General features: G+C 38.3%; 3 protein-coding genes across 3 annotated transcripts; all 3 read left to right on the top strand.

Annotated features, from left to right (window-relative positions):
* Positions 1-4,786: 4,786 nt before the first annotated feature.
* On the top strand, positions 4,787-11,241 carry tmem33 (transmembrane protein 33). Its single transcript, XM_069670050.1, has 8 exons — positions 4,787-4,871; positions 5,832-5,899; positions 6,860-6,954; positions 7,082-7,269; positions 8,566-8,633; positions 8,885-9,018; positions 9,490-9,573; positions 10,069-11,241. Exons 2-8 carry the CDS (start codon positions 5,852-5,854, stop codon positions 10,196-10,198), a joined length of 747 nt encoding a protein of 248 aa, XP_069526151.1. The 5' UTR covers positions 4,787-4,871; positions 5,832-5,851; the 3' UTR covers positions 10,199-11,241.
* A 1,610-nt stretch (positions 11,242-12,851) lies between these two features.
* Positions 12,852-19,002, top strand: bbs7 (Bardet-Biedl syndrome 7). The gene is made up of 19 exons (XM_069670099.1): positions 12,852-12,926; positions 13,060-13,125; positions 13,260-13,322; positions 13,427-13,602; positions 13,717-13,903; positions 13,986-14,058; positions 14,156-14,263; positions 14,454-14,584; positions 15,256-15,340; positions 15,566-15,668; positions 15,797-15,989; positions 16,306-16,380; positions 16,484-16,552; positions 16,665-16,804; positions 17,164-17,328; positions 17,416-17,525; positions 17,611-17,714; positions 17,889-18,012; positions 18,232-19,002. The coding sequence occupies exons 1-19, from the start codon at positions 12,891-12,893 to the stop codon at positions 18,363-18,365; spliced, it is 2,142 nt and encodes a 713-aa protein (XP_069526200.1). The 5' UTR covers positions 12,852-12,890; the 3' UTR covers positions 18,366-19,002.
* An 856-nt stretch (positions 19,003-19,858) lies between these two features.
* ccna2 (cyclin A2) lies at positions 19,859-23,401 on the top strand. The gene is made up of 8 exons (XM_069669990.1): positions 19,859-20,420; positions 21,024-21,285; positions 21,382-21,488; positions 21,675-21,898; positions 21,992-22,196; positions 22,374-22,487; positions 22,654-22,787; positions 22,880-23,401. The coding sequence occupies exons 1-8, from the start codon at positions 20,211-20,213 to the stop codon at positions 22,929-22,931; spliced, it is 1,308 nt and encodes a 435-aa protein (XP_069526091.1). The 5' UTR covers positions 19,859-20,210; the 3' UTR covers positions 22,932-23,401.
* Positions 23,402-24,536: the final 1,135 nt, after the last annotated feature.

The following is a 24,536-nucleotide window of genomic DNA, read 5'->3' on the forward strand; positions in this document are numbered from 1 at the left end:
TGTCACACTATTTCCCACAGCAGCATTCATTTTAACAACTCAATTCTAAATCCCCCTACAGAATACAAACATTAATACCACCTATTGGGCTCTTATTGGTCACAAAACTTTTACCTTGTCTTAGAAATTAATCAGTTCCTTTAATACATTTAATAAGTTATTTGCACGCTTAAAATGCCACCATTTTTAAATGAATTCTGGTTTGCAATTTAAGAGCTCATATAGAGAATGAAAACTGGTCCTGTTGTAACAGGACATAAAATCACATACAGTAGGAGGTTAAAACCACATGTATTTAGGAGGATACTATATAGATGTAAGACATGTGATACAGATATTTGTCTCTAAACATACAAGAAGGCACTAAAAGTCCCTAAAGGATTTAAAAGTGAATATGTAGGTGATATTTTTAAAATGCATTGACTAAAAGGTCACAGTAAGTTGAGTTAATTGTCCCAAATAGAAAAGTGTCTGTGTTTTGAGTCTGGTTGCAGCTGAGCTTGTGCAGGTACAGAGGGAGGCCGGGCCGGGGTCTGCTGTAGACCTTGACACAAAGTGCATTAAGTTGGCTGATCTCTCTCAAACCGTTTGATTAATTCATTCCCATTCAGGCCCAAGCGAGCAAGGAGTGGAGGGACGTGACCAATGACATAATAGGCTCTGTCAAACAGCCGTGCAAAACGCCCAGACCATTTGTGGTGACAATCCTGATGCCATCAGAGCCATTATAAGCCCCCATTCAGCCCAGAAACAAACATCGCTTAGCTCCCAAAAAGGGAAAAGTCAGCTTTCTGGTGGATTCTCTTTGCTTTCTGTGTCAACAGTGTTTGGTTCAGGGCTCGCACTGGGCACCGGAGTCCCTCCAGGATTCATAGAGGAATGAGCAGAAAACAATGCAATGTTTTCATCATTAAAGACTAAAATCTAATTTGCATACTTATTTCCTGTCCCAATCGTGGTTTGGATTATATTTTAGTTATTTAACTTTAAAAATATTGAGGATTTAAGCAATGTTTATGCACAATTAAGTCTATTTAAGTTATTGCAATCCAAGCATGCAGTAAGCTCTTCTTCTTTGTCACAGTGATGTTACCTAAATCAAATCAAAACAAAGATTTCAGTGAAGGCTTTCTCTTTGCACACATGCAGAGGTAAGAAGGTGGTTTTAGAGATACTGACAGATTTATATAAAAGGGTTTCTGAGTCTATACAAGCAGGAGACGTGAGGTAATATTGGATGTCTTGCATGCAAGGAGAAAGCTCATACGGAAAGCTACGACACTGACAGCACAGGCTGACACATCATGCACATAACAGCCGTGTTAGAGGAAAAAATGACGCTCCTACATTCACGATCGCTCCAAAAAGTGTTGTGTTTTTCTCAAATCAAGGTGGAACAGTTCTTCGTCTCAAGGTGGCCAAATGCATTTTGTTTCTGTGTATAAATGACAGCAGAACACATGGGGCTAAATCAAGAGGACTGAGTGAGATCAATGCAACAGTTTAGGAAAATGGTGCATGACTGGTTAAATTCAAAGGAGCTTATTTGTTCAGATTAAAATGCAGGACCTTTGCAAATAACCTCATTTAGCCATAACATCTTTTTTTCTTTCCTGCAACAAATAATTTTAGATATTTACATGTTTTGATTTAAAAAAACTAATAATAGTAGTCTGCTACAAAAAAAAGCCAAAATTAGAAACATTTCTTTACTAGAGTACACTAGTGTGTTGACCACTTAGTTGCTGTAATAAAGCGAGCTGCAGAGTGCGAATCAGCTCCATTCTGCAGGAGTGTGAGTAACAGAGGCTCTCTTGCAATGTGAATGACTTTCAACTGTTTTAATACTTTTTTGCAGACAAAGGTCATTCTCTTGAGTCTCAGCTGAAAGGCATTAAACACAAATATTTAGTTATTTTTGCACACTATCAGAGAGGAGCTAAACATTTTTCATTATTTGTTTATCTCTTATTTAAATCCTTGCAAAGAAATAAAACTCATAAGAAAATGTAACTAATAAAGACTTCTTAAATTGCCTATAAATCACAGGGATTTTATTCCCACTGCAGCCCATCATGAAATAATAGTGAACATTCTTGTGACTCTTGTGAAACGCCTTCTCAGATCAGCCAACAAAGAGATAAAAGGCGGAGAAGTCTGTTTATAACTCGCTTTATTGTGATTTTAACCACTCCGAGGGAAATGCACCGTGTCCTTCTTTTCCTCCCCATCAAACCGACTCTTTCTTCCCGTCGTCTTCCTCGCTTGTCCTGATTTTCCTCCCTCGCCACTCCCTGTTTGTTTAACCGAATAGAGCCAGAGACTGAGATGGAGCGATTACAAGCGCATTCTTTGAGTATACAAGACGGTTTATTTCTTTGAGAAAGCTTCACTTTGGTCTGTCACTCACTCTGCTCTTTGTTTGTTTCTGTTTAAAACAGTCGATAAAGGAGCTTTAAAGGATCAAATGAAGTGAAGGAATAAAGTGCGCGCAGGTTGAGCGTGCGTTTGTTTACGCAGAGAAAACAAAGAATCAAATATTATTGGTATTATTTGGCCTCTTATTATAGTGATAGTCAGGGTATTTTTGCTGTTAGTTTTATTCGTAGCAGTAGTGAATAGGTCGTTAAAAATATGATGACAATAAAAGCTCAGTGTTATCAACGAAAAGTTCAACTTAATCTGCAGTCCACATAATTAAGAAATAAAAGCATCTGATTTCGATTTTTCTTAAAATAAATGAGCTTTTAATATTATAAAGAATTCGTCGTTATGTTGTTAGTTTTTCTTATTACGTCTTTATTTCTTATGTTTATAGTTATGTAGATGTAATCCTTTAAGCGGCAGTGATCTGTCTTTGTTGTACACCTTGACCGATACAGATCTTTGCACTAAATTCTCAGTGTCAGCGTCTGAAAGTGAGGTATGTTACCTCCAAAGAATGTCCCTCTTTGAGTAAAATAATCATTACTATAGCAGGTCATTCTATAGCTAATAATTATCTTACATACCGTACAAAAGAAATCTGCTTTTATTGTGCAAACAGCTCATTTTCAAAGGACTACAAAGCGAGATTTACCAACAAAAAAGTCATTAATGCTCCTTTACTATTCTTTTATTAATAGTTTGTTCGATTTTGTGACTCTTCGGCAAAACAGGTGCCCTTTTGGCATCACTATGGGCTAATAGGCTACTGAAAAAGTGTTATCAATGAGACAAAATCTACTTTCAATATAATAGTAGCGCAGGATATTTCTTTTGAAAAGGTAACAAATGCTCTCCTGTCATGAGCCAGCTCGATTTAAAAGTCGATCAGAAAATGTTCTCTCATTTAAATTCTCACCTTGAGCTCTCTGGTGACTGTAAATGGTCCGAGAGGAGCTGACGCTTAAAAAATCATCAAGGTCTATTCTCACTGCACGCGACCGTTTACTGAGTTTGGTCATGCCCCGTAAATTACACAACAATATAAAGAGAAAAAAAACAGATAATAGTAACAATGTTTCTGCAGCAGGAAAGCAGAATCATCAATTAAAGACAGAAAATGCATGCACGGCAGGACGCTGCAGCCTTACTTACTCTGTGCTGTGCTGAGTCTCCGCAGTTTAATTACGAGCCCTAATTTCCAAACGCACATAGTGTCAAAAACCTGCGACTATTTCTCAGAGATTCCCTTTAACAAGTGGAAACTTAGTGTCCTCCTGCACCATTTTATACATGATGAGCCGTCAGTAATGGGATTATTAAACAAAAACGTTTCAGGCGCTGGCGTTAACCTTTTTTAATGCCTAATTAGGTTTTGCAAAGAAATAATTAGATTCTACAGTGCTTACACTGCCTATATTTTCAAATGGCATCTCCAGCAAACACATCATCCTGCGACACTCGTGCCAATAATCTGCGGATATATGCGCTACAGTAGCAGTCAGATGTAAGATTTTAAAACATGTTGGGACCAAATAAGGTGCACTTAAAGCTAAAATAATTATCCAACACAGGCTATAGGCCAACCTGCAGGAGCATGGATAGTCTGGTCCAGTGCGCCCTCTTGTGGCAGCCTTTCAAATAACATTTAAATTAAACACTAAAGCAGGCTATTATTATTATAAACAAGACGCAATTTTTTGCAAAAAATTCTTAAGTTCATCTCTAACTGGAAAATAAGAAAGCCTGCTGATCACCACCTGAGATATTTTATGCTCGAATGGGGGTACATGTAACCCACTGTGCTCTAAACATGTGGGCGTTGACCTTTGCGCAGGCGCACTGCAGATTTTTCCTCCAGATGTACGTCCTCAGAGCAGCTGTTGATGTCTACAAAACCCTAAATACGTATTTCAATGTGTTATTTTATTTATTTTGGCAATGTTAATCAATTAATATCTGTTTCAGCTTAAACAAATCAACAGGCTAAATGTGTAACGCATCAACACATTAACCATATTTAAAATCAGCTTTGTTGACCAACTTTTCTTTGGTATACAAGGAATTTGACACTCTAAATGTACCCAAGGCAAAGCTATATCGTCTTGTATCTATACAGCATATAGGATATTCTGTCATAGGATATATATGCAACAATATTGCAAATGAAAGATTCATGTTATTTCCCAACTTCTGTATTAAGTTGTAGTTTGTAGAATCTTTACAGATGTCAGCAGAGATATTGCAGGCCTTTGTGCAATTCATTATAATTACCACTAGAGGGAAGTATTGCCTGTGATCCAGGAAGTAACGTTCTAAACTATCGCGAGAGAAATTTCCCTTCTTGCTTCAGAAGGTCAGCTGATCATTTACTTCACTGTAGTGACTCCAGCAGCCTGTCACTTTTAAATTAGCACGCACCGTATTACATCGACGCTGTAGCACTGGTAAGCTGTTTGCGCTATAACTGCTTTGTACCTTATCTCCCACGAGTGTTCATCCTGTAAGAGCTCATTTAAACAGCCGGTACACCAAACGTTGGCCAGCCTAACCAGGGAAACATAAATTCACGAGCTAGCGTAAGAGCTAACGTTAGCAGAGGCTTTAGCTCACATGCTAGTAACGATGGTAACAGAATATTCTAGACCCACCTGCTACTAGCATTAGCTAGCGTCACATTAGCATCAATAAACGCTAAAAGAGGACTCTCCTCAATGTTTCATTATTTTAGCATGGACTTCTATTCAGTAGTAACGCGTTAGGATTTTCCTTTTGCATCAGCCCTCCACTTAATAAAGGAGATATGTCTTACCTACCCAAACTAGCGGATGCTAACGGAGCTAATGTAGCTGCATCTTTCACATCAGCCGGAACACATGATGGAGGCAATAGTTCGCTGGTTATTGTGATGCTTTTCCTCTGAAGATGATTCTTAATAAGATAAACTAGTTCCCTAAAAAAAAATACCACAGTTTTATCCTGGTTTTCTGTGCTGCAATTGCTTTAATAGTTTCCTCAACATTTCAGTGATACATCAACAATGTCCTACTACATTAATACTATAAACATTAACAGGGATCAAAGTTTGCGAGGTGCAATTAACATTAAAAGCTGACTCGCGACCTAGAGGCTGGTGGAAACGTAGCGTGGAAATGTTTATATATGTTGCATTTCAGAAAAGTAATTATCAACTTTTATTGATGATTAATTTTTTCAGTGCTTGTTAGTTGCTGCTTTGGAAATGGTAGTTGGGCATTTTCCAATATTTCCTAACAAAAACAAAATACTTTGTTAGTTGCAGATTAGGGAAATGTTTGTAACAAAACAACAACTACAAATAGTTATTCATAATGCCTTTTGGTATGACTAGTCAATTTTGCTTCATGATGTAATTTTTTTCCCAATAGAGCAACCCACACTTCCAAAGATGGCTGACACAAACCAACAAAGTCCTCCTCCCCAGCTAGGGCCTGTGGTAAGTTGGCTATTTGACCAGCACAGTTACGTCTTCCAACTATTTCTCACATTGTAAAGTGCACTCTGCTGATCCTACTAACAAAGGTACTCATCACATGGAGAACTAATCTTCCTACTGAACATTCATAGGAAGTCTTCTGTGGCTTTAGAGGGAGATTTCTCAAGTCTGAGAAAATAGCGTTACATAAATCCAGAGTTGAATTCAAACAGACTCATAATAAATTAACAACTCAAGTTTCATTTTCATTTTTTGAAGGTGTGCCTCCTCAGGAAATTATCTGCAATCATTTTAATAGTTGCTCACTTGTTCATGGCATATTCACACATGAAGGGCAAAAATATATCAGTTCTTTCCACTATAATGTGAATATTTCCAAATGTTCTAAAATTGTTTAAGTCACAATTTGTTGAGAAAAAAATTGGTAGAAACTCATCATCGCTTGGAGCACAAATTTATTTAATCATTAGATGTTGAGCTACTGGTATGTATATAAACTAGTCAGTATATGTAGAATCATTTGGAAACTCAAGGATGAACTTACTATGGGGATGACAGCTGAAAGACCAGGGTCTTTCATGAGAAACAGCTGCAAGTTGTCTCCAGACTTTTGAAGAGATAGTGCCAAAATTAACTGCTAGATTCAATTAGGTTGTTTTTTAGTTTGGCCTGTTTATGTTGACTGTTGGGAGGACACGAGTGACAGTCTGAGCCCCAGTCAATTTGTTTTCAGTAAACATGAGAGGACAGAAGCAGAAACATCCTGTTATTTCTAATGCTAAAATAGTCAAGTTTACAGAGGTGTCTCAGCACTTTGTTTATAACTCTAGCACGATTAACACTGTACATCTTTCAAACACGATGTCATATCATAAACGATGGAGCAGGTACAACACTCATCACTTTTCCTTGTACTTTGTGCCTAAAATGCAAATTTTTATTCTTTTCTTTCTTCCACAGCAATTTTTAATGAGTAACAAGCTGGAAACTGCAATGTGGCTTTCTCGACTCTTCACCGTCTACTGCTCTGTAATGTTTATTCTACCAATTTTAGGGTGAGTTCACTCAGTGACACTAAAGTTTTATGAGTTAGAAATATGACAGTAACAGACTGCTTTCACCCTTTTCTCATTTCTTCCAGCAGTAACATAATTTAGAACATTTCTGACTTGTGTATTTCAGGCCCTATGCAGCAGCCAACTTCTATCAGAGAGCCTTGTTAGCGAACGCCCTCACCAGTGCCCTACGCCTGCATCAAAGGCTTCCACGCTTTCAGCTGAGCAGAGCTTTCTTGGCCCAGGCTCTTCAGGAAGACAGCTGTCATTACCTGCTCTACTCGCTCATCCTGGTCAACTCCTACCCCATCACAAGTATCCTTTCACCTTCAAATGTCTATCAAGGACTAATGCGTAGTGCTATACATCTGGTAAAATTTTTAAATCTCATATGGATTACAATATTTATTGTAATCCAAGTAGAAGTTCCATTGCATCGATCATATCAACGTAAAAATGCACTGCTAGGACCGCATGGCCATTATCCTCATTTCAGTCTTGGATCCCATCGGCTATAGTCTGACGACGATGTAGCCTCTGGGGACAGTGGTGAACATGCCGGGCGTGTAGCCAGCGGTTAGCGATAAACGACTTCCAGTCAAGACTGCTGCATTGATTACAGAAAATGACACCATTTTTCTTGTGATTTACTTTAATTAACGGGTCTTGCCTTTGCCGAAATTTCAACATCATGATACAGATTAGTAAAAAGTAAAAATGAAGCCTTGTCAGGTCTGTCCTCAAGAGGAGAAGAAAAGTACTTTTAAAATGCTAGTTTGTTGAACAGAGGTCTGATCGATCATTTCTGATGCGTTCGAGGAAGTCGGGAAATCCGAACGCTGAACTGCTTTCGTGACACGGCGGCAAGGAAATATATCTCAAGTTGAATTTTAGATCTAGAACAGATTGTTAGCTGAACTTACAAGCAGATGTCTGTTTAATAGAGATTAATAAGAAGCTAAATTGATGTGTCAGATGACACTGATGGTAGCCGGGATGTCATTACAGCGCATTACAGTCTGCCTGCTTTTGCTCTCTAAACGAACTGTTTTTCGTGCATCCAGCGCAGTCTGCTGATACGTGATTTGTCAATATTACTCAAACTACAAGCGCAGAAACCAGAACACTTGCCATCCCTAAAATCCACGTCCCTGCCTACAGATTCTGCATTTCTATGTAGAGTCTGTAAATAGAGAGATTAACCTAATTTAAAAGTTTATATTATAAAGAAGTACCACAATACGACATATCTGAAAATATTGACATTAACTTTTTGCATTCTGAATAACATTTTTTATAAACTTAAAGCTACTTTTCTCTCTTATGACCTGATTTTTCTTAAATTTCTATGTTGCTTATATTTTTTCCTGAAGACGGTCCATGTAGGGTTTCTGTGCAGACCTGTCTTTTTGATTGCGTGAGTGCACACTGCACATTCAGTGGATCTGATTAATATCACATGAAAGTGCTAATGTTCTGCAGTGGGGCTTTTAGGAGCATTCAGTATGTATCATATGCTCCAGTATGACCATATCCAATGATTTCATTTATATTAATGGGGTCCTAACTTTACCTGAGGTTTTTGTGTGTTGATCCTTAACACTTGTCCAGTGAGCATCTTCCCAGTCTTCCTCTTCTCCCTGCTTCATGCAACAACATACACAAAGAAAGTCCTTGATGTGAGTACAAGCAGCAGTCACCTGCTGTGACTTTTAATGCTGTTAGCTACAATGCATTACTGCAAAGCCTGTTGCTAAATATTGTTTAAGCCTCAGCTAGACTAACTGCCAACTGCCAAATTATGTTTTAATAGTCTACGCAGTCAATCAGCCATTGATGAGAGACCTAAATTCTACCTGAAAATCTAATAAAGCTCATGATTAAATATGTGATTACCTTTATTTTTGATGTATCTTTTCTTCTTCTCTAGTCAATGGGCCCCAGCAGCCTGATGTTCATCAGAAACCTCCTCGATAAACTTACAGCCAATCAGCAGAACATCCTGAAGTTCATCGCCTGCAATGAGATCTTCTTGATGCCAGCCACTGTTTTCATGCTTTTTAGGTAAACACACACGACTGTCAAAAGTGTTTGCCTTGTTATTGTCAAGACACTTTTTAGATCCTTACTATATTTTCTTTATCAGAATGTATTTACACTATTTACCAATTTGTATGCCATAATCAATGCCACTGTGGTGGAAGTACAGATAGTGTTCTTCGACATTTTTCTGTCATCTTAAATACTTGGGACAGATAATTAGCGACAGAGCAGGCCAGTTTACTGTATTGTCACACGACTAATATGTATTTATCTGTCTCAAGTACACAAAAGCACAATCCTGTAAAGTCCAGTAACCAAATTCACTTTCAAGATCAGTCTGAATGATTTGTATCAGAGAAGCCACCCAGGTACACTGAGGCAAAATAGTCATTGTTTTGGATTGTAAGTGTTTTTATAGATATTCTGTGTACTCAGTTATGCCCCTTTTTTTTTTATAATTTTTTTTTTCATCTTGTCATGTATGTTTCACAGCGGCCAGGGGAGTTTGCTGCTGCCTTTCATTTACTACAGATTCCTCACTCTGCGCTACACATCCAGAAGAAACCCATACTGCCGGTAAGATTTTAAATTATACAATAATGTTGTGAAGTGTAGCTGTTCACTATGTAAAGTATCTTACACTGCAAGCAAGTCATAATGGCCGCAAATGCATTAGTCAGACTCTACAGCATTTAGTATATTTATTATGAATGAATGCAGAAACATACTTGCATCCCGCATCCAGCATCATGTATCTAGACTCAAAATAGAAAGACCCTCTGAAAGGTTATATCAAAATATTTTTAAAAATATTCTTAACTGCTTGATATGTTACTGTACAGTGATTTTAGAATTTAACAAATTTAAGTGCCTTGGTCGAGAGCTTTGAATCGGCCGAGACCTAGACCTGTCTGACAGACAAAACTCCTTCAAATTGAGTGAAAAAGAAGTGGCGTTTGTAATAAGTTGACAATTCCATCTGATATTAGGCTACAAATGTACTAAACTTGTTGACTGCAGAGTAATGTCATCTGATGAAACGCTTATTAAACAAATCTGTTTCCACCGCAGCACCTTGTTCACAGAGCTGCGAATTCTTCTGGAGCACTTCATCATGAAGCCTGCCTGCCCCGCCTTCTTCAGGAGAATGTGCCTCAGCAGTATCGCCTTTATCAGCCGTCTTGCCCCCACGGGCGTCTGATCACACTACATAAGAAGTTTTGTTTTCTTTATGTTTTGTTTTTCCAGCATTTAGGATGTGACTTAAACTCTGATGGGGACAGACATTGCCATCAACAGAAGGAACTACCTTTTGAATGTCAACTTTACAGTCTGTGCTCTAACTTCTCTGTATATTTGAGTACAGATGAAGACCAGCCAGTAATGCACTGAAGTCTCACGGTGATAATTTCTTTTCCCATCTTCTTAATGTGACCTCATTGAAGCAGTGGACACTCCTCACTTTGTTACGTTCACTGAAAGGAGCACAGTAGACATCAGCTGTGTTCTGTTTGTATCGGCTGTTATTTTTTCCTTTTATGTCCTTATTTATTCATGAAATTGCTTATTCTATGATGAAACATTAACATTCTGAGATTAGTAACTTAAATGAAAATATGATTATATATAATTGTTATTCTTTTTTTAATAATGATCTTGTGCTTTGAAAGATGGAGGATGGGGTTTGTTTGCAGTTTCTACCTAGTCAAATTTCTTTTTTTATGTGCAAGCATCTGTTGCTCTGATTTGTCTAAATGCCTAACTTTCAATGTATTCAATCAATGCCATGAATTCACTCTTTTAACAACATGCACATTCTATGTAGGTATGATGTCAAAATGGGTGTATAAATGAGAAACAAGATATCTGCTGTATTTTATAGAATATTTTAAGGTACCAGACATTTTGCTGTAGGATTCATTTTGAAAATGAGTTGCATGTCATACTTCTGGATGCATTTTGACTTGTTTCTCAGTTTGAAAACTGTTTTGATATATTTGTTATTCATTTGTTGCTATGTAGCTACCCTGCTTAATGCATGCTTTCATTCTTTTTCAACTATGTTTAATGTGTTTGCCTACAAACAAACCACATTTTTATGACGAGAATAAAATGATCTCTTAATTAAACCAATAAAATAATAAAGAACAACTAAAGAAAGTAACGCACCACAGTATCTGCTTCCCTTAGATATATTATGCATGTATTTCTGCGCTGAGAATGTGTTTCAAATAAAATAACAGTCATGCCAAACAGCCGTTATTCAAAGTCAATTTACCAAAATAATATCAATTAGCTTTAACCTCTAACTTAAAGCCCTCTACATTTATAAAATGATTTATAGACTTTCTTAGCTAGAAGTATATTAATAGCTTACTGTAAAGCACAAGATGTGTATATTGTATATCTGGACGTTAAACACTCAGTGGCTACTGAATTGGATACACCTGTACAATCGATGCCAAAAATGCTACTTTTACTGTGCACATTATGGGTTTTAGAATAGAACTTAATAAATACCGAAGGAAATTCTTGTGCCAGGTTGCTCCAAAGTTACAGTACAAAAACGAGAAATACAAAATAACTAAAATATAAGTGAAATATACAACATAAAGTGTACAGAGGTTAAATGCAGAGACAGTGTCTAATAAAATAACAATAGTACAATAAATATTTATAAAATAAAGCTTAGTAAAATGCAATGGTGGCAGTTACATTGACAGTTGTATTTGTAGTGAAAATAAGAAGCTATGAAAACCTTATACTACATAAATATGTAACAGTGCATGGTAATTTTAAAAAGTTATATTGCACAGGATAGTGAAAGGTTAGTCATTTGCACCTAGCAATAAATAAGTGGCGATATTGCACATAAAAAGCACTCTGTAAATATAAATAAAGCCTTTGCTATCAAGGAAGATATTGCACATAATAATAAACATAATACAGTATAACCTGATATTAAAAAAGTGTTATTGATATTACAAGTTGTTATATAGCTGCTTTGACACTGTCAAGGGTGAGTCAGAGTTGTTAGTTCAATTATAAGTATCCCAATCCCCCTCATGTATATAAATAAAGGAAGATATACAAACACCAATCAATATCACAATGTATTTCGGTAAAACACCACCTTTAACTGTGAGCTCCGTAATAAACATTTCCGAGAATTTAACCACAAACTGAACACTATTCTGACAGAACTGTTGTATTAAATTCAGTTAGTATGTCTACGTGTAGGTAATAAAGTGGCCACTAAAGCTCCATCAGCACCAGTGAAAAACAAACATTACACAGCTATTGAGTTAGGGGAGTTGGTACCCTCTGTGTTAGCTTTGCGAGTCAACCAATCAGCACACTGCTTCAATTTCTGACGTTCGACATCTTCCAATGGTGTCACAGCTTGTTGCGACAGGGCAGCGTTGCCATTGGCGACGGGCACTGCGTTCAGTTGATTCTCAAGTGTAGCACAAAACGTTCATGTGTAATACTCGCGTTAAAACGGCTAACGAGGTTTGTTTCGCACTATAACACATACAAACACTGCCTTATTTTAGCTTTGTAAATGTCGCTCGGTAGATTTTTTTAGAGATGATATGTTAATGTTCAAAAAAAGTAGTAACAGTTGGCGTGAGAATAAATCGGGTTAGCTGATTAGCTTGCTAGCGAAAATTAGCACGTCGAGCTTATCTCCTTGCTTTAGATGGTTAATCTCTTTTCACTATCGTTGTCGTCTTGTAGTTTAGATGGAAATGTTAGCAACAAGCTGCGAATGGCATATGGTTAAGGTGGACTACAACTAAGGATCCCTGTAGTTTTATGACCAGATAATCTTCTGAGATTTGCAGCACACTTTTATTCCACCTTTTAAAGACAACCTGTGGAGAAAGAAGATGGACCTCCAACTAAATCGAGTGGATTATATCCAGGTATATTCTTTCAGGCGTCTTTTACTCTGACATTTGATTTAAAACGTTTGCTGTCTAATCAGGGTGTTTCTCTCAAGTTACTTTTTGTCCTCAGTCAATTTTAATAACACTTAACTCTGTTTTGTCCTAACAGGTTGGTGTGACATCCCAGAAAACTATGAGGCTGCTTCCAGCATTGGGGAAAAAGGCAACCCAGAAGGTATTTTAATCTGTCAGAAAAATACTTGCTTTCACTAACACAGACTAATTAGTTTTATTGTAGGTTGTTGCATTATATTTTAAAGATTTCATATTACAGCATCATGGTTTTGGTTGTCACCTCTTTTGTTTCAGGTTGCTATTGCTGATCATGATGGTATACTGACATGTTTTGGAATGAAGAAAGGAGAAGCAGTGGTGTGTGTCTTGCTTACTGGTTTTCTTTGCCTATCATACTAGTTGGATCTAAATGTGATGAATTTTAGGTTCTAATGGCAATGAAATGTAACTCTCTGTTTCAGCCCGTGTTTAAAACACTCCCAGGGCAGAAAATATCCAGGATGGACCTTGGAGGAGCTGCAGGAACACCTCAGGAGAAGATCTTTGTTTGTTCTGGTTCTCAGGTTCGAGGATTCACTAAGAAAGGCAAACAGTTCCTCACTTTTGAGGCCAACCTCACTGAGAGCATCAACGCCATGTAAGAGCCAATTAATTCATTTTTGACTGACTTAAACTGCTTAGTTGACTTTTTAGAACTGTGTGCATTGTAGTGTATTGAGTATGGTTAAGTATGTGGTTATCTCTTTTCCAGGCATGTTGCTGGCGCAGACCTTTTTGTCTGTGCAAGTTACATCTATAACCACTACTGTGACTGCAAGGACCAGGACTACTACCTCTCCGGAGACAAGATCAATGATATCACCTGTTTGTCCTCAGAAAACCTGGCTCGCATTGTCCCCATCCTGGCATGCCAAGATCGGGTTCTCAGAGTTTTGCAGGTAGATCAAGATTATATATTCTGTACCGTAAATTATTCTACTGTTGGATTAGATTTATTATTGTGTGCTTTAAATCCTGAAGGGATCGGAGCTTGCATATGAAATTGAAGTCCCTGGTCCTCCATCTGTCTTGGAACTGTACAACAAAGATGGAGGCAAGTTAACCCCATCATGTGCTGTGTACTACAACAATGTATATGAGATTGCATCATACAGAAATCATCTAACATAACATCAATGATTTCTCTACAGGAGAGGAAGTCCTCTATGGAACTACAGACGGCAAAATAGGATTGATCCAGATCGGTAAGGACTCAGCTGCGACTAAATGGGAGATTGACAATGACAAGAAGAAAGGAGGTATGTTGTTTAGATGACCAAAGCAGAGTTTGCATGTTTTAGCCAATTTAATACAAATCACTCATAAACTACATGAATAACTACCACTTTTTGCAACCCAATCAGTACACAATACATCTACTTTTGCAAACTGTCACTGTCTTAAAGAGCATCCAACATCCTAGATGAACACCTTTTTGTCTCCTATCAGGAATCCTGTGCATTGACACTTATGATATCATTGGGGACGGTGTGAATGACGTCCTGGTGGGCAGGGATGACGGGACAGTTGAGGTCTATGGTTTCGAAAGCACAAATGAGCCAACATTGCGCTTTGAGCATGTGAGTTTATGAGCTGCACAAATCACTAAATGTAGAGAATTTACTCCAATTCCAATCCCAGTTCACTCCTTTGATGTAGTTTGAAAATGCTGATAAAAAAACGATGTGGAAAAGCTTTGTCCATGCAGACTACTACTTCATATTGTATATTAAGCCACATATTAAATTATGATTTTTTTGCTCTTAATAGCCATACTATGCTTACTTCATACAGTTTGGCTTAACTTTAGAAAAGTCAAACCTGCATATCTCTTAATTTTTTATTATACCCCAACCCAAGTCAGCATGCCTTAAAAGTTACTTTTATATTTTACATTTTAGATTAAATGGTATTAATTGTATTTTTGCCTGGCAGTGTTAGATGCCCGAGTCCGTTGTAATTTTTTGGATGGCACTATTGATAGTGATCATTGTCCGCACTACTGTAATTTTAACTGCCACCATTACTTCCTGCCTACTTTTGTAGATAACTATTGTAATATTATGGGACTGTCTCTTTTGCTACAATCCATACACTTTATATTTTCACTTATATTTGAGTTGTTTTTTGTATTTCTAATTTTGTACTCTATTTTTGGAGCTATCTGGCACTGTAATTTCCTTTAGGATTAATACAGTTCTTATCTTATCTTATCTTGATGGCTAAAGTTTTCTTTCTTTCCTAACTTCAGGTGTTGTCTGAGAGTGTAACTTCTATCCAGGGAGGCTGCGTGGGGAAGGAGTCTTATGATGAGGTCTTGACTGCCACTTACACAGGTTAGATTAAAAAATCACTACTCAGTGCTCCTAGTTTTCCCAACTTTTCTTTCAGAGAGTTTTATGTGATTACCTGTCAAATAATCTGTGTAACTGATTAACTTCATTCTTGATCAGGGAGAGAGGAATTTCTTTCAATGCTTTCCTTCTCGTGAAAACATGGAGTAGTAGAAGGAGATCTGACATGTACAGCTCATTCTCTATTACTGTCATTACCTCTCTCAGGATGGGTGACTGGATTGACCACTGAGCCCCAGAAGACTGAGGCAGGCCCTGGAGACGAGGTCAGGATGAGTAAGGAGACCCAGTCCAAAGTAGAAGCACTCAGGTATCAGTAAAATAGTGCTTCATTTCTAATTATAAATACAGTCTTCTGCCTTTCATGTGTTGGACTTACTACTAGTGGATCAAGCACGTTATAAACCACATTCAGTTAGTCATCTTGTTGCTTTGCAGGGCAGAGCTGGAGCAGCTGCAGGTCAAAGTTCTGCAAGGCCGTGAGCAGTACCAGCAGACCTCCCAGTCCAGCACAGCTGTCTCTGCTGTGCCTATCTTCAGTATCAATGACAAGTTCACCCTCTGCCAGGACGATGCCAGCTACAGCCTCACTCTGGAGGTGCAGACTGCCATCGACAATCTGCTGCTCCAGGTCTGCTTGTCAACAAATTCCTGTGCTTTAAACATCTGCTGCAGGGTTGCCAGGTCCGCAGTTTTCCCGCTGAATTGGACTGCTTTTAAAGTGTTGCTGTGGGTGGAAATTTTTGTCCGCTGGTTGGGTAGACCTATTTTGTATCCAAATTACATGAATAACCGGCTGCGGTAGTGGCTGTGGTTTTTGGGCAGGTTTTGTCACACAGACCTGGCAACCCTGATCTGGTGACCCGTGCCTAAAGACTCTGCTATTAATGAATAAATAATACTCTTTAACATACAAAATGTAACTTAAAGATCAACCTCTTTTGCAGAGTGATGTCCCCATAGACCTGTTGGATGTGGATAAGAACTCGGCTGTTGTCAGTTTCAGTGAATGTGATTCAGAGGTGAGGCGTGTAAACTGTTTCTACACAAGAGAAAGAGTGTGTACAAATAAATCAGTAACCTGCTGCTGCTCCCAAAGGCCTGACTCTCTTAATCTGTTTCCAGCAACCTAATGGGAACTTCCTTCTGGCCACATATAGATGTCAGGCTAACACTACCAGACTTGAGCTTAAGGTAACACGTGCATCAAAACTTTTTCAAAAATACAGTTGTTGTATATTAAAAATAGGCACACACTGACTGCAGAAAAAATAATGTGTTTCATCCAAAGTATCTGTTTTCCTAGGTGAGGTCCATCGAGGGGCAGTATGGAACCCTGCAGGCTTACATTACCCCCAGACTGCAACCCAAGACATGCCAGGTCCGCAAGTACCAGATCAAACCTCTGTCCCTTCACCAGCGGACACACAGCATTGACCAAGAAAGGTAAAAATTTTAACTAAACAACTAAATTTGAATTGGTCTGGAAAATTTTATTTTTGGGTTTGCTTAGCCTGGTTTCAGACTTCTAAATGGCTCGACACATCAGATTTGTTTGGATTGAAATGAAAAACCATTCAAACGATGTCTCACACCAAATGCTGGAGCTCTATTTTTTAATAAAGAATGCCAAAAGGTTGTTTTGTTTTGAATTATTTGTCATAAAAACTAGGCTAGATTTTTTTGATTGTATTTTGTAGTCCCATATATTTCAATAGCTGTAACATTAAAATCTTATAACATTGCTTTCATATGCTTTTACATGTCTATCTGTCTCTTACGTTGTCTCTCTGTCTGTCATACAGGCCCATGAACAGGCTCAGTCTGGTGGGACAGTTCAGTTTTGCTGAGATCCACTCCTGGGTGGTCTTCTGTTTGCCTGAGGTGCCAGAGAAAACACCAGCAGGAGAGAACATCACTTTTTATTTCAATAACACTTTTCTTGGGACACAGCTTGAAGCCGCATACTGGTAAATACCAGCACGCTGTAGAAAGATTGCAAAGTGGAGATTTGTTGTTTTAATGTTCCTTGAATTATTGTTTTTTTCTGGAATTAGCAAAGGGGAGGGTCACTTCAGGTCGGACAACATCTCTACCATCTCCATACTGAGTGATGTTCTCTCCAAAGAAGCTACCAAGAGGAAAATCAATCTGAACATTTCATATGGTAAGTGTTTTGTTATTCAGTGTAATTTCTTGTCAATTAAATACTGCTAAACTAATGTTCTTTTTTTTGTCTGTTAATCCTTCAGATATCAATGATGACTCTGTGAGCCACACCCTGAAGATGATACATCCAAAACTGGAGTACCAGTTGTTGTTGGCGAGAAAAGTTCAGCTTATTGATGCACTTAAGGTAAGTAAAGGTTACATTTGTCAGAAGCAAAACATCCCCCGTTTCAATACACTCCCTGTTTATGTCCACAATCCCACCTCTGGTTAGAAGCTTAAAGTTCTTACAGATTCTCTCAGGGCTTTTAGGGCTTAAACCCATCCCTTACTTACCTCCTATGATTTCTCTGTTTCGTAGGAACTTCAGGTTCATGAGGGGAACGCCGACTTCCTCATCCCAGAGTATCGAAACATCTTGGATGAATCTGCTAATCTGCTTGAGGAGTACAAGAAGCAGCCTGCACACCTCGAGAGGCTTTATGGTGCGGTGTCAACATGGCATTTTACAGAGACACTTTAACTCAATTTCCTTCCTGCTTTTTTGTGTCTTTCGCTTCTATTTTACATCTGTCAATTCATTGCTAAAACTGCAAGACAGAGTTATCTTTACAAAAAAAATAATTCTACGATACAAGGATGAAATAATGACAGGAATCTTGTTGGAGGGTGGTGACTCATACTTTTCTTTCTCTTTTCTGTAGGAATGATCACAGATCTGTTCATTGACAAATTCAAGTTCAAAGGCCAGAACGTGAAAACCAAGGTGTCCTCATTGCTGGAGATACTTGATAATTATGACCTAAATTCTCTGTTAAACTTTTTCAATGAGGTATGATGTTACGTAGATCTTAAGGGTATTTATTAACTTGTCTTCAAGATCTTTATTTGTGCTATTTTTGTATTGTAAATACAAAAGTGTTGTTTCATGATAGATACTAGCAGTGTAAATGTCACGTTGTCATACTTTCATGTAGATACTATTTATCCAAACTATGTCTTTTGATAGCACCTAAAAACAAGTATGGTGTTAAATAAACCACTATAATGTTGCAATGATCGTGAAGGTTCTTCCTTTTTTAAGCTTTGGATGAAATTGAAAGTTTCAGTGACAGAATAAAAGACAGTTAAAAGCACTCAAATACAATCATAGCACTGTAAGGCCAATGTTTTGATGTAAACAAAGAGTTTATTTGTAATCATTGTGGTTTCACCAAACAAGGGGCTGATGGGAAGTCTTGTAAACAAACACAACAAAAAATATGATTCTGCACGAAGGAAAAGGCTTGTATGAAACCATGAGACAACTTTGACAAATGTTGAATTAATTATTCTACACAACATGCTCAGACCTCATTCAGTAAACTCATGTTTAAACTCATTGTTTCTCCACAGTGACTCTGCATCAGGAAAAAACAAGCAATGTATGTTTTTTAAACAGTTTATGTGCTTAATTTCCAACATGACTTGTTTTTTTCCTCATATTTATCCTCTTAACACTTGAAGTATAACGTTGAGGTAATTCACCTAACTTGTCCATAACATAAATAAAGTTATTCTCATTCTGATTATTTGGCAGCTGTTTCAGTCTATGAAATTTGATGAAGAGCTAAATATTAAAATACCAGAATAAGCCCACCACATCCAACTACAGCATCAAAAGAACTACCTTAATTTTAATTATTTAGTAAAAATTATCCACATAAATAATATCCATAAATAAAGCATCGACAGGGGCAATTATGCTGCACAAGGAGCCTTTTAGATCACATTTTTGTGCTTCAGTGCTTCAATTTGAAATCTTTTGCCTCTTACTAAAAATTATGAATCAGGTGTTTGACCATCCCTATGAGTAAAATAGCCACCTTAAGTTGCCATTAAGATAAGATAAGACAATCTTTATTGATCCCCACATTTACTCCTTACAGCAGTTCACAAAACAGGCAAATTAAATAAAGTACTCAAGTAATACATTTAGACAAAAAGTACAGGTGGCAATAAAATGATTTAAAAAATATATGACAGTATAAATAATAACAGTGAAAAAAAATTTCCTTGTTGAAAGATATGCAGGGGTTATTTTTCTGCACAGAAAATCCCACAGCTGTAACTTCAATATAACGTACGCCTTTGTGTGTCGTTTGCTTCGAAATCTGTCAAACCGGTTTTAAATTTGTAATCAAGCGAACTTTGAGCTCTTTCGGCTCCCGTACATCTAATACGTCACTGCTGAGCGGCCTGTGATTGGTTCTTTTCAATCCTCGCGGGCTACTTGAATTGAGAGAAAGCAACATCTCTATACATGTTTCTGGGTAAAAGGACCGAGGCTAGCTGGCTTCATTGCAGGTTGGTGCTTTCGAAACTGACTAGTATGGCGACTTCATAACACTTTGTACTTATTGTAGATATTGTACCGCTTACTGTGCATTTTTTGTTTTCATCTGCACTATTTTAGCACTACAGTTCCAAGTGTCGTTGCCATCTCAACAGCTCAGTTTTGATTGAACTATTCTTTAACCTTCCTTGGCAAGATAGCAGCTAATGCTAGCCTCGATTTAAGAGTCCATACGGGATATTTTGCAACTAAACCCGATTTCATCTATTTTTCACACCCAGAGCACTAAATCATTGTAGTTTCTTGTTAAGCAAACGGACAGAGGTTAAACTTTTGTTTGAGGGAAACATGTCGGGAGCTAACAGAGGACAGGGAAGCGCGGCTAGTGAGTATCACAACCAAGAAAATATGCTGTCAAGACTCAGGGGCTCGATAAAACCCCGAGCTGCCGAAAACCAAGAAAACCTTCCACCGAAACAAGCGGCCAACAGAACCGTGCTTGGAGCCCTGCAGAACAATCAGAAGAGCAAAACCCAGAACCAGCGCGGAACCAAACAGGTGAGTCTGGGTAACGATGCTAAGTAGCTCTCCTAGCTCGAGCTAGTGTTTGCTAATGACTGTAGCTACGATGGGGGCTATTGTACGTTTTGGAGGCAACTAATTTCAGTTGTCATCTTGCCAAATAACAATAAGCTGCTTGCATGTCGGGCATTACTTGTGTATTTTAACCAGCTTTTGTATTTTACGGACTCAAAGTATAATATTTAAATCAACCTCTGTTGTTCAAGCTTTCCGCCATTTTATTATCTGCATTACTCCTACACTTTATACTATAATGCTGAATCCAACGCATTACTTAGACACCGACAAGGCTTGGTTTAGTGTCCTAACATTATTAGTTTAAAAGGTGCTGACATCCTATTATGATGCAAGTTATTGAAAAATGGTTTAACAGTTCCACTCTGGCAGTAAATGGTTGTGTCTTTAATAAAAACGAATTACCACTTTCTTCATGCAGCTTTAATTGGTGTTACATGAACATTCGTAGTAGCAATATATTGTCTACATTGAAAAATTGTATGTTTCAATGCTGCCTCCCTGCAAGAGATATTTTAACTTCAAATGCCAAAGTTCTGACCTGGCATTGCTTTCTGCTTCCAGGACTCAACACAGCCCCTGTCCTGCAAAAATGAAGATTTCAGCAAAAGCTGCTTTGAGAAGCCCTCTGCCAAACAGCCCTCTTTTCAGATCCATGTGGATGAGCCTGATGGCGCCTGTGCCAAGAAGCCACAGCCTGCGATCGACGCTGTCAAAGCAAAGTCCATCCCTGAGGAGTCTCCCCTCACGATTAACAATGCTGTGGCATGCCTCAGACGGCCCCTGGCCACTATTGATATTCCATCAGCAATGGATGTCAGCTTTGGTAGGTTTATAAAACTTGGTGAAATTTTTCAAATTCACAATCGGTGAAATAAAACTCCCGTTGCTGACCAGTAATCTTATACCTTTCTATGCTCAGACTCGCCCATGGACATGTCTGTGGTTGAGGGGGAGGAGAAGCTAATCAATGTAAACGAGGTCCCAGAATATGCTGCTGAAATCCACACGTACCTGAGGGAGATGGAGGTGAGAAATTTAGGGGAAATGCTACTTTTCCCAACTTTATACAACAAACTGCTCTACTTTGAAGATTACTCAGCTGTGTGCTTGAGTTATCATACTTATCACAGGAACTTTAGAGACTGCAGTGAAGTATCTATAAATATAGAACCTGTTGGTTAATGTATACTGCACAATGGTTTTGCTTCACAGGTAAAAACCAGACCTAAAGCAGGCTACATGAAGAAGCAACCGGACATCACAAACAGCATGAGGGCCATCCTGGTTGACTGGCTGGTCGAGGTTGGAGAAGAGTACAAGCTCCAGAACGAAACACTTTATCTGGCTGTAAACTACATCGATCGCTTCCTCTCATCCATGTCTGTCCTGAGGGGGAAGCTTCAGCTGGTTGGAACTGCCGCCACGCTGTTGGCTTCGTATGTATTCATTTTAAATTTACTGCAAGTTTGTAGCATATATTCAATCCTGGCTTTCCGTGTGAATTAACTTTACTAAATGTTCCAATGCAGGAAATTTGAAGAGATCTACCCCCCTGAGGTGGCAGAGTTTGTTTACATCACAGACGACACCTACACCAAGAAGCAAGTGTTAAGAATGGAGCATCTGGTGCTTAAAGTGCTCTCCTTTGATCTGGCAGCACCCACCATCAACCAGTTTCTCACCCACTACTTCCTCCATCAGTCTGTCAGCAAACAGGTGGAGAGCCTGGCAATGGTAAGCCTGGTGTCGATTTAGTGAGAATTAATAAACATTTGGCTTTACTGTTTGGATACCTGTGTCAAAGGATTTCATAGCCAACATGGCGTAGAACCATAAATCTTGCTCTTAGCCCAAATGAACTGTGGTCAGTGTAATTTATCTACATTAATTGTAACTTTTTTTTTTCCTCAGTACCTCAGCGAGCTCAGTCTGGTTGATTCAGATCCCTTCCTTAAGTACCTTCCATCACAGACAGCTGCAGCAGCCTACGCCCTGGCCAACAACACCGTGACTGGTGGCTCATGGGTAAGGATAAAAAGTGTAGGGCTTGCATTTAACATTAAGTGGTAAGGCTAAACTTGTCTAATCTTTAGTGTGTGTAAAGAATATTTTTGCAAGCATCTGAACTAATCTACAAGGCCCTGAGTGGAAAATGAAGAGCACAAGCAAAATGACTGGTTTTCTCCTTTAGCCCAAGTCCTTGATAGAGAAGACCGGCTACTCCTTGGAAGATCTGATGCCATGCATTGAGGATCTGCACAGAATTTACCTCAATGCTCCTCAGCATGCCCAGCAGTCTGTTCGGGAAAAGTACAAGGGCACTAAGTAAGTAGGCTGATAATAAACCTGCTCTAAACTGTTCAAAGATTTCATTATTCTTTGCCCTGACCTAATGTTCTGATTTCTTTCCCCTCCAGGTACTCTGAAGTTTCCCTCATCGACGCTCCAACTAAATTGCTACTGAACTGATGTCTTCCCATCCCCTCGTCCATGTAGAGTTGTTCCCCTGTCAGTCTCTCATATTTTTTTTAAATTTGTGCCACAATTTTATGTCCTGGCCTGCTCTTCTCGGAGTAGAGCTAGATGTTTAGAGTTTTAATGGTATTTTTATACATGCATTCATACCAGACGCCTCAGTTTTGGTTAATCAAGCAGTTTTAATGGTTTGACTTTTAAACAGACAAAATGAAGAGGTCCTATCGCCACTGTGTAAACATTCTGCTCTGATCTACAGTGTCTCAAACTCTAATATCCCCTTTTTCTACTTTAAAGGTTGAGTTGATCTAAGCAGTTATTGTTGCAGGTTCACCTTGTGGTGTAACCGTCACTATTTGGCCTCATTGGATGGCAATTAAAGCACATTTTGTCTGTCATTGAGTCAGCTGTCTCATTACATTGGTGTCTTATACTTTTCAAGGCATCTTCTGCACTGTAAAATATGGCTCTTGTAAATAAAAATCCATTTAAAGTAAGACTTCATGTCTACAAGTTTATGATCACATTGGACTCATGGGGGCAGCAAAGGACTTGTTTTGGTCCTTGATGGTTCGTTCAGATGCATGGGGACTTAAAACCTGAAGTCTGGAATGCTTGTGTACAAGCGTGTAAATGGTCGAATAGCTCATTAAAAGTCTGATGGCTTATTGATCTACGGCACCTTACCCTTAATGCGTGTAATTTTGCCCGAGGCTTTAAATGCTAAGCTGTAGTTGAACAGGAGGTTAAAGGTTTGACTCGTACAAACATATTAAAATTGATTAATCCTTATCTGCTCCGGTGAGGTCTTAATGGGAGGCTTTAGATTCCATTCACTTAAATGTGTGGCATGTGCTCTAAAAGATCCAATTTCTTTAAGGAAAACAAGATGTTAAGCATTGTTATAGCCTCCCTGACAAAAGGGAAGATGTATTCCTCAGGTTCAAAATGGGGACCGCAGCATGTTAAAAGGATGCCACCCAAACATTTAAACCCACAGGCTTTACTTAACCCAAAAAATGTTCCTTAGATCATGAATGAACTAAGGGAAAAGGAGCTGGAGACCCTGGGTAAAATGAACAAAAGATTAATACAATAAATGAGAATTTGTAAAAGGGAAATTAACAATGGAAGTACAAGGAGGAAGAAAATGGGAGTGAAAGCCTGGCTTCGAAAATTAAGGGTGATTAAAATTCTTCAATATAGTCTTTTAGTCTTTGCAGTGTTTTCACATTAACCTTAGCAATTTTCAATGCTTACAGAATATGTAAATGCACATATGTATAAAAATACACGATGTAAGCAAGAAAGCCAATTTGATCTAAAGCACATTGCAAGTTACTAAATACAGATTAAACTATACGTCACACGAGTAAAAAACAGTTGTGCAACGTCTCAAAATAAGTGAGCACAGTTCTGATTTCCCTCAAGCCATTATATGAGCTGGAGGGAGATCGATCTATTAAAACATGTAAGCAAACAAAGGTTGCCCCTTTCTTTGTCTGCATGTAATTTTCAGTAAATTAACAGGCGTCACATCTCCACTTGTCATCCATCAGGGATTTGATTTACTCTGTGGAAGGGAAGTAGAGGCAGCCA

The sequence above is a fragment of the Semicossyphus pulcher genome, unplaced genomic scaffold (assembly GCF_022749685.1).
Source record: "Semicossyphus pulcher isolate SPU_LCO1_2020_fin unplaced genomic scaffold, fSemPul1.0.p SCAF_2, whole genome shotgun sequence".
Classification (NCBI taxonomy): domain Eukaryota; kingdom Metazoa; phylum Chordata; class Actinopteri; order Labriformes; family Labridae; genus Semicossyphus; species Semicossyphus pulcher.